Raw genomic sequence first — 16,128 nt, forward strand, 5'->3', positions numbered from 1 at the left:
CCTACGTCTCCAAATGAAGAGGCTCCCAATTATACTGGATACTGAACAGAATTTGGTAAATTTTTTGGCCCATTTTTTAGAGAGTCCACAGATCTGTAATCCACGTGCACACATTTTATGGACATGGCCCAAACTACCAAAGATCAATGCTATTGTTTTACAAGAATAACCACAGCTATTTAACGCATTGCACAAGGGTTGATATTTCAATATTTTGGACGAATAGCAAGTTTCCATATAGCTGTCAAAAGAACAACCAATTTCTAACATAATAACGGATCTATTCTGCTCATTAATTAATATCAGATCAGGTGTATTTGGTGAGTGATTAATGACAACTCCCAATGTATCACACTGATCATTTGTGAGAGAAAACCAGTCTATTATAACACGTCCAGAATGGATTGATGTGAAGTTGTTATCCTTGCGCAGCTCTTTCAAGGTCAGCACTACAATGCGATCATGACGCGCGATATACAGTCCCTTGTAAGCGGGGCAACCGTTCAATATGTGTGCCACGGTCTCTCTTTGCTGATCACGGTGTAACATACAGAACGGTTCGTGCTGAGTTGGATACCATGTAGCCAAATTTGCTTTGGTTGGTAGTACTTGTAAACGGGATTTGATGGTGAATTTGTGTATATCATCGTGTAGAGCTGTGTTTTGCAATACAGAGTGGGATACACTATGGTTGGCGTCAGGTAAACAGGCTAGTTTTCCCTGTAGGCGTAGCGCTGTCCATTGCTGAACTGCTCGTGTTTGTAAATATTCCAATACTGATGTTCTGCAATTTTCTGGATTGAGATGTCGTGTATTGTCATTGACTGTGATTGTTGCTTCAACAGTAACTGCTGGGTCTGCGACTATGTTGTAATCCAAGCTGACAGGCTGCCCCGATGTATGTTTCCAGCGCAACTGTACATTTGCACGATTGCAGATGTCGTTGAGGTCAACCCAGTCTGAGCGCACACCAAAGCCAGCTGCATTTATGTTGAGCTTCCCATTGGGTCTTTTGCCAAATCCAAGAAAGCTGTCCTCCTCTGTGTTTGCATAGGGGACTTTCCGCTTCTTTAGATGTAGAAGTAGTGATGCCCATGCCAATTCGCGCACGGATGGGTCGTCATTATTGAGCATACTGATGAGATGGCATAGTCTGGTTGCTACATACACCCACTCTATATGAGGGATCCCCAACCCTCCTTCTCCCGCTCTGGAGAACAGGACGTCTCTGGTTGAATGTGAATTCAAGCCGAACCAACGCCTCACCAAGGACACCATCTTGTTATTTAATTCCATTAAAGGTGGGGTACGAGATGTTTTTCAGGAGTAATTTTTTCCATATTGCTTGAAAAGCTCCTCACACCCATGTTGCAAGCAGTACAATAGAAGGTTTGACCCCAAAACGAAATATTTTAATCCAGTCTACAGTGTAAAATAAAGGAAAAACGCCATCCAATCATATCGAGGTACCACCTCAAAATGATTGGATACTGACACGTCAATCAGACTGAAGCCTGCGAGTAGCCCCTCCCCCACTCGCTGCCCTTCGAGACAGAGAGATGCATACAAAAAGAGCAGTCTTCCCTCAGAGCGGCTCCCTCCAAACAACGGGGATTTACACGAAAACGGAAGGAGATATTCACAAAATTCTTTCACAGTGAGTGCCACAAGGCTTTCCTGAACATACTGATGTAATTTTTTTGTCTGTAGTATAAAAAATGAGGTCACTAGAGCGAGTTAAAAACGAGTGACTTTTCTGCTGTTTATAATGGCAGTCTATGGGGCTGGGCGGCTGTCCTCTCCTCACTTTCAGGCTTCTCATTCAAAAACTGCAAGCCCTATCGTGTAGGTAGACACATTGTGTAAATCAGGACAAGTGTGGCTACTACTTTTGAGAAAATTATGTGTGTGGAGTGAAAATTGGGGCTGAAAACACAGTTTAAATGAGAAAGTTTGAGCTATTTTTCCAATTTCTCAGGCTTTATAAGGGGGAGGAGGGGTGGAGACGGGGGTGGGAGCATGGCGAGGGTGGGCGTGTTTCTTTTCAAATTATGGCTTGCAGCAACCGTTATTCCAAAATCTTGTACCCCACCTTTAAAGTACACCTGGGAATATGAATATTGGCGAAGAGATGCTGTATTTTAGAAAGAGCGACAACTCGAATAGCTTCTATTTTCATTGCTATGGGTAATGGAGAAGAGTCTATCATTTCTAATCTAATACTCATGTATTAGTTCTTGCAATTGCTCTTCCCATTCGCCTGCGATATTAAAACTGTGTCCGAGGTAGCGGTATGTTTCGTGACGTGAATATACTTTAATGGCATTGCCCATGATGGAAAACCAGGGCGGTTTGTCTCCTTTGGCGTGGTACCACCTGTTGCCCCCACTTCACCTTTCGTAGAATGTAGCGCACTTCATGCTTTTCACCTCAAGTCCAGACCAGCCTAGGAATTTGTCCGTGTAGGAGAGCATGGTTTTGATTACCTCCTCATCTCTAGATGACACTTGGACGTCGTCGGCATAAGCCTGTACAGGGTTTGGCGACCTAATGTCAGGGGCAGCGCAGAAGCACAGCCACTTTATCCAGTGGTTTAACGCAAGAATGAAATTTATCGCGCTCCATGGACAACCCGTTTTGATGCCCCTTTTCAGTTCAATTGTGTTGGTTAGGTTGTTTCCACAAATAACCTGAAAAAAGGAGTCTCTGTAGATATCTTTAATGATGTTGATGAAAGGTGCAGGTAAGTTGATTTCATTAAGGGTCTCCATCATAACTGTATGCGGTAATGAACCAAATGCATCACGAAAGTCTAGAAAGACTGCGTAAAATCGAGCGGATTCATGTTTGAAATCGTCAATTGCTGTTTTCAGGCAGAACACATGTTCGTTCATGCCTTGGCGATTTATATAAGCCTTTTGTTTTTCTGAAAGAATGCCGGTTTCAGTCAACCATGAAAGGATACGGTTCAGGATGCACTTCATGAAAACTTTATATACAGTAGGAAGTAGAGAGATATCTCTCCACGTTGTTGGATCGTCAGGTATGTTGTCCTTCTTAGGAATTCGGTGGATAAGGGCTCCTTTCCATGTATAGGGTATTTTCTCGTTTATCGTACATGCATTAAATATCTGCGTCAATGTGGTACATGTCCATGATTTAGTGTTTTTCAGCATTTCGTATACAACACCATCCATCCCGCTTGCCTTGTTGTTAGGGAGGCTTTCAATTACCTTAAGTACCTCTTGTGATGTAAAAAGTGAGGTATTTGGTGCTTCGGTGGGGAGATTTAAATCTAGTGCATCATGCCAAGGTGGTAGGTTTTGGCCTAGGCGCTCATGAGTGGCGTTTACTTGTTTTTTCTGGTGATAATAATTATACACTTGCTCTGTATTAATAATGCCTGGCGGGGGACTTGGGAATATACTGTTGTTTAGGATAATCCTGATAGCTTTACTTCTGTTATTAATCCAAAGATAAGCAAGAGCATCTCGGCCTACCTTTTTAGGGAGTCTCTGCTGTTGTGCCCCCGCTGCTTTGTTAAGCGCTGGCTGGATGACCTCGCGCGTAAAGCGCAATTGATATTCTATCCATCTCGCCAGGTCCTCTGATGTTTTGTCTTTTGGAGGATCACTGTGTACAGGGAGTTTGCTCAAAATCCTTGTTGTATACTTGAGAAGTGATATTCCATACGGTCTGCCATTCTTGTGAAATGCCGAAAAAGTTCCGTTCTTGTGATACAATCCCTAGAGAATCGCAGTCAGTTTATTCCATTGTGTCGGATCATTTCCGGAAAATACAATCCTCTGTTTGTCATCAATCAATTTGATGTCCAATATTTTCCTGAAAGCTCTTTCATCTGTGTAACGGTCAAAGTAGAATTCATATAGAAGTGAATTACAATTTATGTTACATGGTGTATATAATTTCATTTGAGTGTGTAATTTCATATAAGTAGTTTATTAAGATGATGAATAATATGTGGCAAGGTTAAAAGAATCAGAATTCATATGTTAAGAATTAGAACTGCCTCACGCTTCTTAAGAATTCATATGTGAAGAATTAGAACAAGAATTAGAACTGTCTCACACTTCTTAAGAATTAGAATTCATTCAGCTATATAAGAACGGTCTCGCGCTTCTCAGGGTAGATCTCGAGAAGCCGTGGAAGCGAACAGTTTTTCTTACCTGACACTCTGACCCTCTGACACTCTGACTCTCTGATATTTACTCACCGACTCTCTGCATCTTAGAACCTTTGTAATAGTTAAACGAGGATTAAAGTTCAACTTTCAAGATGTTTCCAGTGGATTTATTGCAAGGCACACGGACACGGAGAGTGGAAACAGTTACTTTGGGACAGAGACTTCGTCAGCGTAAGCTATAGCACTTTTCTCAAGGTCTCACTACGAACGAGCCTCTACATTAGTAAGAAAAACTTGCTTGACATCGGATTACAAAACGCTGGAGAGGTTCGCTGAAACTGGAAAGAAGATTCATCGAGGGATTTACCGAGGGACTTCTGAACTTTCGCGATCGCGCGCTACACTCGTGGCTGGTGATTGACAAGTGGACGTGGCTGCAACGTGACTGTCGCAAGTGGAATCGGAACGAAAAACCGGACCGACGTTCAAAGCAACCATGACGGATGAAGAAGAAAAGACGGTAAGCCTTCCGAGGGAAAAACGTCAGCGTAAACCAACACAACGGTCATTGGAAAATAGTCTGCAGACAAGAATTGACTCCAGAAGAGCAAAGCTAAAGAAACTGACTGAGAAAAAAAATGAATTGCGTGAGTTGATGTATGATGATGCAAACGTGGAAAATATAACAAAGGAATTGTTAACCGAGTATGAAGAGCTGATAGAAGAATTCAGTAAGATAAATGCTGATGTCAAAGACCTGTACAGTCAACTTGGATACATAGAGAATATGAATACAGATCAAAGTAAGTGGTTGCAGCCAAGATATGATAAGCAATGCAATTTTGTGCAAGAGGTTAGATCATGGATGCAGGATGCAACGCATCGCATAGAAGAGTCTGAAAGAGTGAACAATGAGGTAAATCCTGAAGATAGCATTTCAGTTACATCCAGAAAGAGTAAAAAGACCAAGTCTGTCTCTTCTGCTTCTGTAGCATCATCGGTTCGCTCTGAGCGCGTAAAAATTGAAATGGAGAAAGCCGCTTTGTTAACCGAGACAGCTGTGTTGAAACAGAAAAGGGCTTTGGAAAAGCAGGAGCTACGGCTCAAAGCTGAAAAGGAAGAGCAGGAGCTACGGCTCAAAGCTGAAAAGGAAGAGCAGGAGCTACGGCTCAAAGCTGAAAAGGAAGAGCAGGAGCTACGGCTCAAAGCTGAAAAGGAAGAGTTGGAGTTACAAGCAAAGCTCGCTGCATCGAATGCAAGATTAGCTGTGTTAAGAAAATATGGAGGCTCAGATGTGTCAAGCGGCTCTAAAGGCAGTAGGGTGGATTCACTGAGGGCTACTCGGAGACAACATGTCAGCTGCAATAGGAGCAGTGGGGCTAGTAATGTATCTCAGCATAGCCATAGTAGTGGAATAGCTGCCGATGCAACGCCTGTTGTGCGACAAGAGCCTGTTACTTCAAAGGGCAATTCTGCAAACACAGACAACCTGGCTTCTGTCATGCAACGCCAAAATGAGATAACTGAGAGTCTAATAAAGCAACAAAAACTATCTACATTGCCTTCGCCGAATATTCCAGTTTTTAAAGGAGATCCAATGGAATACCATCTATTCATGAGAGCTTTCGAGCATCGCATAGAAAGCAAGACTGAAAACAGCAAAGATCGGCTTTATTATTTGGAACAGCACACATATGGTCAGCCTAATGACTTAGTGCGCAGCTGTCTTCATATGGATCCTGAACGGGGCTACCCTCAAGCCAAGAAATTATTAAAGGAGCGCTTTGGTGACAAATATAAGATCTCGATGGCATACCTGGACAAGGCTTTAAATTGGCCTACTTTCAAGTCGGACGACGCTAAGGCACTTGAAGCATATGCTCTGTTTCTGATCAACTGTAACAATGCAATGTCGGATCTAGAGTACTTGGATGAGATGGAGAATGCTGCGAACATGCGCACAGTTATCTCCAAGCTCCCATACAGGCTGAGGGAGAAATTCAGGAGTGTCGCCATTGACATTCAGAAGAAAGATCGGCGAACAAAGTTCCAAGACGTGGTGTCATTTGTAACCAAACAGGCTGAAATGGCAGCACACCCTGTGTTTGGTGAAATCTCAGGTCAAACAAAGCGCCAACTTGAAAAACCAGCTGGCAAGAAAACCATCATAACGCTAGCCACTGAAGCTAAAGAGCAGAGGGTAGTGAAAGATGTTGCTGGTGCCGAGAACAAGAAAGCTAAAGAGAAGAAACCAAACATGAACATGGCTTTCGTGAAACCTTGCATCTTCTGTCAGGGAGAGCATACCATGGAACAGTGCAAGAAACTTCAAAAAAAGCTGCACAAAGAAAAATTGGAATTCCTTAAGAGTAAAGGACTCTGCTACAGCTGTCTTATAGGAGGACACATGAGCAGTGCCTGTGAAGAAAAGAAGAGCTGTGAGATGTGTTTAGCTAAACACCCTACACTGTTACACATGAAGCAGAAACCTAAAGACATAACAAAAGAAGACACTTCAAGGGAGGAACCAAAAAAGGAGTCTTTACAGGAAGAACAAACTGTGGTCAGTGGATTCGTGGATGCAGGGGAAACTTGCTCTCAGATGGGGGCCGGGGGTGCAGGAACCGTCCTCGCCATTGTTCCGGTGAGAGTGAAGGCAAAGAAAGGCAACAAGGTGCTGACCTGTTATGCGTTCCTGGATCCAGGGAGCAATGCCTCCTTTTGCACTAACAAGCTAGCCAACAACCTTAACCTGCAAGGAAAAAATGTGAACATCCTACTTACTACTATGGGAGACCAAAAGACCATCTCGTGCAAGGTGTTGCCAGACCTAGAAGTCAGCAGTCTGGAGGGGGATGACTTTGTCGGGCTCACTAGTGTGTTTACGCAAAGGGCCATACCTGCTAGTCAGGAGAATATCCCAACCCAAGAGGATGTGGATAGGTGGCCACACTTACGAGGTGTACGAATTCCATTGATCAAGGCGGATATTGATCTTCTAATTGGGACCGATGTCGCAAAGGCTTTAGAGCCAAAAGAGGTAATCTGCAGCGTGAAAGATGGACCGTATGCAGTACGTACAGTCTTGGGATGGACAGTGAATGGGCCGCTGCGTGAGAACATCGGAAGCTGGTCAAAGAACGGATACCCACAGATCCAAATGAATCGGATATCGGTGGCTCGACTTGAAGAATTGTGGACCCAGCAATTTAAGTATGACTTTCCCGAGAATGCTCAAGGAGAGCAGCTTGAGATGTCAAAGGAAGATCAACTGTTTATGGACAGAGTCACCACATCCACAAAACTGGTCGACGGTCACTACTCTATTGGATTGCCATTGAAGAACAAAGATGTGAAAATGCCTAACAATAGAGCAATGACAGAGCAACGAGCGCTCAACATGAAAAAGAAGCTTCAGAGAAACCAGACGTTCCGAGAAGAATATGTCAGCTTCATGAACCAGGTCATAACCAAGGGATACGCCGTCAAAGTCCCAGATGAAGAGCTTAACAGGAGTGATGGAAAGGTGTGGTTTATTCCACATCATGCTGTCTACCACCCCAAGAAGCATAAACTTCGAGTGGTATTCGACTGCGGTGCTTCATATCAGGGAACCACACTTAACGAGCAACTTCTGCAAGGGCCTGACATGACAAGCAGTCTGGTTGGAGTCTTAACACGATTTCGTCAGGAGCCAATCGCAGTTATGGCAGATGTGGAGGCCATGTTCCACCAGGTCAAGGTCCCATCTGAAGACGCAGACCTTCTCAGGTTTTTATGGTGGCCTGACGGGGATATCTCAAGGGAGCTGCAGGAGTACAGAATGGAGGTATACTTGTTCGGAGCCACCTCTTCACCCAGCTGTGCGAACTATGCGCTGAGAAGATGCGCCGAGGACAACAGGAGTACTTTTGATGCAGCAGCTGTGGAGACAGTGTTGAACAATTTTTACGTCGACGATTGTCTAAAATCAGTTAACTCAAAACAGGAAGCGATCAAGCTACTCCACGACTTGACGGCCATTTGTCAAACAGGAGGCTTTAGACTGACAAAATGGACGACCAACAGTCGAAACGTGTTGTTAACCATTCCGCTTGAGGACCGAGCAACAGAAGTCAAAGATCTTGATCTCGACCAGGACTCACTCGCCATCAAGAGAGCCTTGGGAGTACAATGGTGCATCCGGTCAGATCAGTTCAAGTTTCAGGTGAACATCGAGCAGAAGCCTCACACCAGGAGAGGAATCCTGTCTACAATGAGCTCTGTCTATGATCCGCTAGGAATGTTGTCACCAGTCATACTACCTGCTAGAAACATCCTGCAAGAATTGTGTAGACTAAGAACAGCCTGGGACGACACTGTGCCAGAACACCTCGCACAACAATGGACCAAGTGGACCGAAGAACCCCAACAGCTCACTGGCTTTGGAGTAACTCGATGCTTTAAGCCACCTGAATTTGGCAAAACTTCGTCTACGAATCAGCCCCCAGAGGATCATGGCTGATGGGAAGAATCGTGAAGACTGTGGAGGACGAACATGGAGTCGTCCGCAAGGTTCGAGTCAAGACGAAGACAAACGAACTTGAGCGGCCGATCACCAAACTCTGCCTGCTTCAGGAAGCAGAATGAAAAGGACTGTTAAGTACATTCAATGTTGTAATTGTTTCTAGGATAGAAAGCAATTAGGGGCCGGGTATGTAACGGCCAAAGTAGAATTCATATAGAAGTGAATTACAATTTATGTTACATGGTGTATATAATTTCATTTGAGTGTGTAATTTCATATAAGTAGTTTATTAAGATGATGAATAATATGTGGCAAGGTTAAAAGAATCAGAATTCATATGTTAAGAATTAGAACTGCCTCACGCTTCTTAAGAATTCATATGTGAAGAATTAGAACAAGAATTAGAACTGTCTCACACTTCTTAAGAATTAGAATTCATTCAGCTATATAAGAACGGTCTCGCGCTTCTCAGGGTAGATCTCGAGAAGCTGTGGAAGCGAACAGTTTTTCTTACCTGACACTCTGACCCTCTGACACTCTGATATTTACTCACCGACTCTCTGCATCTTAGAACCTTTGTAATAGTTAAACGAGGATTAAAGTTCAACTTTCAAGACGTTTCCAGTGGATTTATTGCAAGGCACAGGGACACGGAGAGTGGAAACAGTTACTTTGGGACAGAGACTTCGTCAGCGTAAGCTATAGCACTTTTCTCAAGGTCTCACTACGAACGAGCCTCTATAATCTGTTTCAAACTGGGTCCACTCTTCATCAGAAAGGCGGTGGATGTAATTGCCAAAGTTGCCCAAATTATTTGCTGCACCTCTCACCAGGTGAGGTCCGGAGTCGCAGATATTCCATTGTTGTTTGTATATTTTACCAGACGTCCGCGCAGCTTTTAGGGACAATTTATGTGTTCTCATTAAACACATAATGAACAGTACTTTCAATTCCATATTATTACTCCTTTTTCTACGTTATCAACGGCAGTCACGACGGGTGAGATAGTTAGTGCTTACTTCGTGCCGGCATCAAGCCTCCGTTCGCCATTGCTCACGCGCGCGCGCACACACACTGTCCACACACACGCTTGGGCAAATCTAACACACACACACACACACACACACACACACACACACACACACACACAGTCCTGTAAATGTGCTGATGTGGCGTCCTGTCCTCTGATTTCTGTGTGTGAGAGAAACACACTCACATTTCTGTTCCATGCTAAAGTTTAGCTGGATTATGGCTGTGTTTGTGTGTTTGAGATCAGTGTTCTGATATTTCATCATTTCTCTTCCAGTCTGTGTGGGTGTAATCTGACAGAGGAAAGCTGTAGAGTTCTGTCCTCAGTTCTCAGCTCAAACTCCTCCAGACTGAGAGAACTGAACCTGAGTAACAATAACCTGCAGGACTCAGGAGTGAAGCTGCTCTCTGCTGGACTGGAGAATCCACACTGTACACTGGAGACACTGAGGTACACACACACACACACACACACACACACACACACACACACAGAGTAAGTGTACTGTGTATAAAGATTGTGTGTGTTGTGTAGTAAAGCTGAGTGATTTATGCTGTAACTGTGAGATGTTTCTCTCTACAGGTTGTCTGGCTGCAGGATTACAGGTGAAGGTTGTGCTGCTCTGGTTTCAGCTCTGAGGTCAAATCCCTCATCGCACCTGAGAGAACTGGATCTGAACTGCAATAATCCAGGAGAATCAGGAGAGAAGCTGCTCTCTGATCTACTGAGGGATCCACACTGTACACTGGAGACACTACAGTGAGTTACTGACTGTCTACACACACACACACACACACACACACACACACACACACACAGTAAGAGTGATTTGGTGGTTTGATGTCTCTTTATCCACTCCAGAGGAGATTCTGTATCTGAATGTGTTGGTACAGTAATAAATAAAAACACTGTTGTGTGGTTGGTGTTCTCTCTCTGAAAAGAGTGGAAGAGAGCCTGCCCCTGGTGGCTGTATCAGGCAACAGTGTTTCACTGAGAAAGAATGGATCCCCTCCCCTTTCATTTACACTTTTTTTTTTTTTGTCTGAAGTCATTTTATTGCATTTTCACATGGAACATAACAACCCATATTGCATCGGTCACATATTAGGTGTAATTATTTTTTCACCAGTGTAACTGGTGCACAACTTTAAACTGTGTGATGGTCTGTCGTAGACAGATTGAAGATGAATGAGTGTTATTGAGAGCATCAGCACATCTGATATTTCAGCATCCAGTTCTTCCTCCCACTTGTGTTTTAATACTGTTAATGGTTTCAGATTATCCACACTGAGTAGAGAGTCCACTGCACCCACAGCCTCCCTGAGATTTTGGGGGGGGGGGTTAGGAATTTTATCTAGGAGGGAGTCTGGCACTAGTGATGGAAAAGAGAGAGAGTGGGTCGAAACAAAACTGCAAAGTTATAAATATCTAAAAAAAAAAATGCGAGTGTGGAATCTGTGTGTTCTCAAGTGTTCAAAACACACAAAGGTGCCACCCACATATACATCTTTGACTGTCTTTAGTCCCTTTTCAGTCCATATTCTAAAAGCATCATCAGCCATGGAGGGTACAAGCATATTAATTCTCACTAAAGGGGCATTTCTGGACATCTCAATTAGAGAAAAGGCTCGTCTAAACTGTATCCATATCTTGAAGGATCGCCTCACACCTGGATTCATGCAGTATGTTGATATAGATTCTGAAAGAGGTATTTTAGAAAAGGCTAGTGCATGCAAGCACACTTGTTTACAGGATGCTCTCTCAAGCTGTGGCCACTTGGGACTATCTTCATCCCGAGGAGAATGAATCCAATACATTATATTTTTAATGTTATTGGACCAGTAATAATATTGGAAATTGGGTAGGGAAAGCCCACCATGTAGTCGGTGTCATCGCAGAATTTCTTTACGTATACATGGATTTTTCCCATTCCAAATAAAACTAGACAATAGTTTATCTACATTTATGAAAAAAGACTTTGTTAAGAAGATACACTGAAAAAGAAACAAGAACCAAGGTGTAATGTTCATTTTGACAACATTTATTCTCCCCCTTAGCGACAGGGGAAGGAGATTCCAACTCCAATTAATCGGGAGGGGCTGGACTGTAGTCAACTGACAAGTGGGATCGATAGGAATGAGCTCACTTTTCTGCATGTTAATTTTATATCCTGACATCTTGCCAAAAAAGTTTAACAGGTCAAGCACCTTTGGTAGACTTGTCCTGGGGTCAGTCATATATATCAGCATATCATCAGCATATAACGAAACTTTGTGTTCAGCTCCTCCTCTGATTATGCCTTTAATATCAACACTGTTGCACAGCGCTATTGCTCGCGGCTCTGTTGTTAGGGCCAATAGAAGGGGTGATGGGGGACGTCCCTGCCTGGTGCCACGCTGTAGAGTAAAAAGGCAGATGGGTTGCTGTTAGTCCGAACAGCTGCCATAGGTAGAGAATCGAGCGTCTCAATCCAGTGTATAAATTTCGAGCCAAAACCAAAGCATCTCAAAGTACAATAAAGATAATCCCACTCCACCCGATCAAAGGCTTTTTCTGCATCGAATGCTATTAATATTTCTGTGCCTTTGGCTGGAGTGGGATCATAAAGGACATTAAGTAGTCTATGTATATGAGAAGATAATTCTCTATGTTTAATAAACCCTGTCTGATCACCTCATATCAATGACAGTCATATTTTTTCCAGTCGTAGAGTAAGCATTTTGGCAAGTATTTTACTGTCAACATTTAGTAGAGAAATGGGGCGATATGAGCCACACTCTAAAGGGTTTCAGTCTTTTTGGGGATAAAGGATATAACAGCCTGACGCATAGTTTGAGGTCGTGAACCAGCTATGGATGACTCTTGGAATACAGAAAGCAATAGAGGAGCGAGTTCTTTAGTATTTTTTTTTTTATTCACTAGGAAACCCATCTGACCCTGGGGATTTACAATTTTGCATAGATTTTACTGCAGAATAAAATTCTTCATATAAAAGTGGTTTATATGTTTGGTGCCAAACTCATCTGTTATTTCCGAAATACACTGAGTTGCAGATTTTTGGTGCAGCTGGTGCACAAGGATTCTGCCCATCTTCTCTCCATGTTCATAAGTTCTGTGGCGTGTTTTATTGAGAAGGTTTGTTGTATGTTTAGTTGAGAGGAGGTTAAATTCCATCTGAAGTATCAGTCTTTGCTTATGTAGGTTGGGTGATGGGGTTTGAGCAAGCGTCGTATCTACATGTAATACATCATCCGTTAATTTCTTGGTGTGCTATTTCACTCTTTTTCTGTTATGCACAATATGAGATCTGTCCCCTTAGATATGCTTTCATGGATTCCCATATAGTTGAGGATGACATGCCTGGTGTTTTGTTATGTTGCAGAACTATTGATATTACAGATGAGATAAACTGAACAAAGCATTCATCAGCAAGCCATAAACTATTTAAGCACCACAGGCGATAAGTAGCTTGTGAAACAGGCATCTGTAGTCTCAACAACAATGGTTCATGGTCAGAGATCACTACTGTGTGATATTCACATTTGCTGACGATAGGAAGAAACCGGTTGTCAATGAAAAAGTAGTCTGTTCGCGATTATGTCTTGTGAACATGAGGCCATTATTAAAAAATGTTCTCTTTCCGGTCCACCGGCCGGGTGAGTGCCGTTTGTGCGGTTGAAATTTTTTTTTTTAACACCGGTTTTTTTACTTTTTTTTCGGGTTCGTAAATCTAAAATCGAACTTAACATTTACGCATTCCCAGGGCTTTCCACTAAGGCTCATACTAGCCAGCCATGACAAATAAGTAGCCAGCCAGGGGGAGTAAACACAAAATAAACTCCTGTGCACGCACTTCCCAGGATTAAATGTATTTTCCACAGACCATTTATTTATTCACTTTACTCAAATACAAAGTAAAATGGCAGTAAATCTTCTTTCTTTTCTTGCGTATTGCATCATGAGGCGTTCCTGGCTTGTAAATCTCTTATTTTCGGTGCATGACACATTCACGCAACTGAGCATGCTATGAATTAACAACGACAACGGTCTGCAGTGGTGGCTACACAATTAAACACTCGGCGAATATTTCTCCATTTGTGTATGAAAATACACTCCAACAACTCAGTTTGGTTTCATTTACAACCAACGGTGTCTTTTGATGCCAGCACGTAATTGAACGAGAGAAGATTGGTTTACCGGAGACAAAATAAGCGTCATCTCTGCTTCTGTCCCCTCCGATGTCGCCTCCGACACACTACTGCTTCCGCCGAGTGCGCACGCACACACACCGCATGTCGGGGCCGCGGATGAGTTACTCTCCCTTGATCAACGAAGTCGGCGGGGAATTTGTGGTTATTATCGGTACAAACAGCGCGAATCACAACTTAAATGACTGCGGTTCAGTTTGACATTATTGTCAGTCCGTTAGATAAACATTTAATTTTATTAAAATTGAAAATTAATATTTAGAGCCTGTGGGCTACAAAAATAATAGTCATTAAAGTAGCCGGCTGGACTTAATTGTGTAGTCGGCTGTATGGCCAGCAGCCGGCGCTTGTGGAAAGCCCTGCATTCCGCGCAGAATATAGAATTGAATCAGCTCTGCGCATGCGCCGTGCGTCACAAAAAAATGGCAGCCACCATGAAGGAAGGAGATCCGGAGTTTTCAAACATTTGCTTAAGTGTGAAATCGCAAAATGGTATTCTAGCGAACAACAAAATGGTAAAGATTCAGAAAAATAATCATTCAGTGATAATTTTAATAGTGTAATTTCATCCAAACTAGGCCTAACGGTCGTTTTAGAACTACAAAAAGTCCGTGTGTCGGACATTTTAAGTACCTTTTGTAAAAGTTTTGCAAATGTTGCAGTCAGAATTTAAAATGCTAACTTAAAATTTTTTGTACAAGTTTCAGTTGATTAAACTGTCATTTTATTAAATGTCTGCTTTTGTAATAAAAAAGTACTGAAAGAAAAAGCAAACACAGCATTGCGATTTCTTATCCATATATATATAATATATATAAATAAATAAAAATCCCTCCCTCCCGACTGAAAATTTTTTTGTTCACCCGGTGGACAGGAAACGGATTTTTTTTTTTTAAGGATGGCCTGAGAAAAGAAAGAATAACACCTGGAAGTGGGGTTTTGGAAACGCCAAACATCCAGAACACCATACGTATGAAGAAATAACTCAATGGTCTGGGCTGCTCTAGTTGGAGAGCTCCTTGATATTGCTGATCTCAAGACGCAGTCTCTTCTCAGTAACTGATTTGGTGGACTTGACAGCATCAAGCAGTGAGTGATTATCAGTCACACATACAATGGATAGACCTCTGTGCGTGCAGTCACCTACAGTGAGTTCTGAGTACAGTGTAGCTAAGAATATGGCATTGTCAACGCCGTCTGCAAGAGCTAAAGTCTTTCTGGCTAAAGTGCCTCTGACCACCCTTCTGACTCTTCTTGATTGCCAGCAAATAGGTGAGAATTTGTCATTTTCTCCCATGAGCACGATTAGATGTCCACCCTGAGTACTACCATCTGGAAGGTTGCCCATTGAAGAATCACTAAACGCTACTAGCTTCAAGGAGCTATCTTTACCTAAGTACTGAAACTTTAAGGTCACTTCATCAGATTTTAATTTCCTGATCAGTTTGTTTGCACAGTGCAGAGTCTGAACAGTTGCATTTTTTGTACTGGAAGCCAAGATGGATACATTGCACATTATATCAGGCCATGTTTGTCTTTCAACCCATAGAATTTGGCCAATCTTTGACCTCAGCATGTCAATTTCTTTGTCTGTTAGTGAAGCGTCTCGCTGAGTAGCTCTAACTGGAGACACTGAAATGGGTTGCAGATTATGTATGTAATTACTCTGTTTTACCTGTATCTGAAATCATCATGATTATCTATTGGCAAAGATACTGTGACGACTTGCCAGGACTATCACAGGAGCAGTTCAACACTATAGGATGCAGTGCACAGAGACTGAAACACCTGTCTGTCGGGGTTCACCCACTGTCGCTATCACCATTCCCGCTTCACAAATGGATCTTCGCGTAACCCTGCAGGGGTGGCTACTGGGTGCTATGGCTTGCCAAAGGGCAACCCAGGATTTGGTCCGGGACTGCTTATTCAATATATTCGCAGCTAGCCCTTACTATCTAAGGGCCATACCTCTATCCGCCACCTGAGGACCCGGTGGATGGGAGTTATCATCACCACACCACATCATCTGCTTGGATTATGCCCTCAGGAGAGCGATAACACCTACTGACGGATTGACCCTCAGACGTCGGAGGAGTAGAAGGCACCCCGAGGAAGTCCTCCCGGAACTGGCGTATGCTGATGACATTGCGCTCACGGAAGACACACTAAATGATGCCAGAGATTTACTGCATCGTGTGGAGAGGGAAACTCAACAAATTGGCCTCTTCTTGAACCCCAC

At 43.0% G+C, this 16,128-nt stretch overlaps 1 protein-coding gene across 2 annotated transcripts in view; it reads left to right on the top strand.

Moving 5' to 3' along the window:
- Positions 1-16,128, top strand: part of LOC132887234 (NACHT, LRR and PYD domains-containing protein 12-like) — a 77,797-nt gene that overhangs the window by 46,411 nt on the left and 15,258 nt on the right. Inside the window, exons 5-6 of one of the 2 annotated variants that reach the window (XM_060922743.1) lie at positions 9,958-10,131; positions 10,264-10,440. In XM_060922743.1, the coding sequence (XP_060778726.1) occupies positions 9,958-10,131; positions 10,264-10,440 (351 nt within the window). Of the gene's footprint in view, positions 1-9,957; positions 10,132-10,263; positions 10,445-16,128 lie in introns of those variants that run through there. The other variant, XM_060922744.1, reaches the window with a different exon arrangement.

The sequence above is a fragment of the Neoarius graeffei genome, chromosome 5 (assembly GCF_027579695.1).
Source record: "Neoarius graeffei isolate fNeoGra1 chromosome 5, fNeoGra1.pri, whole genome shotgun sequence".
Lineage (NCBI taxonomy): Eukaryota > Metazoa > Chordata > Actinopteri > Siluriformes > Ariidae > Neoarius > Neoarius graeffei.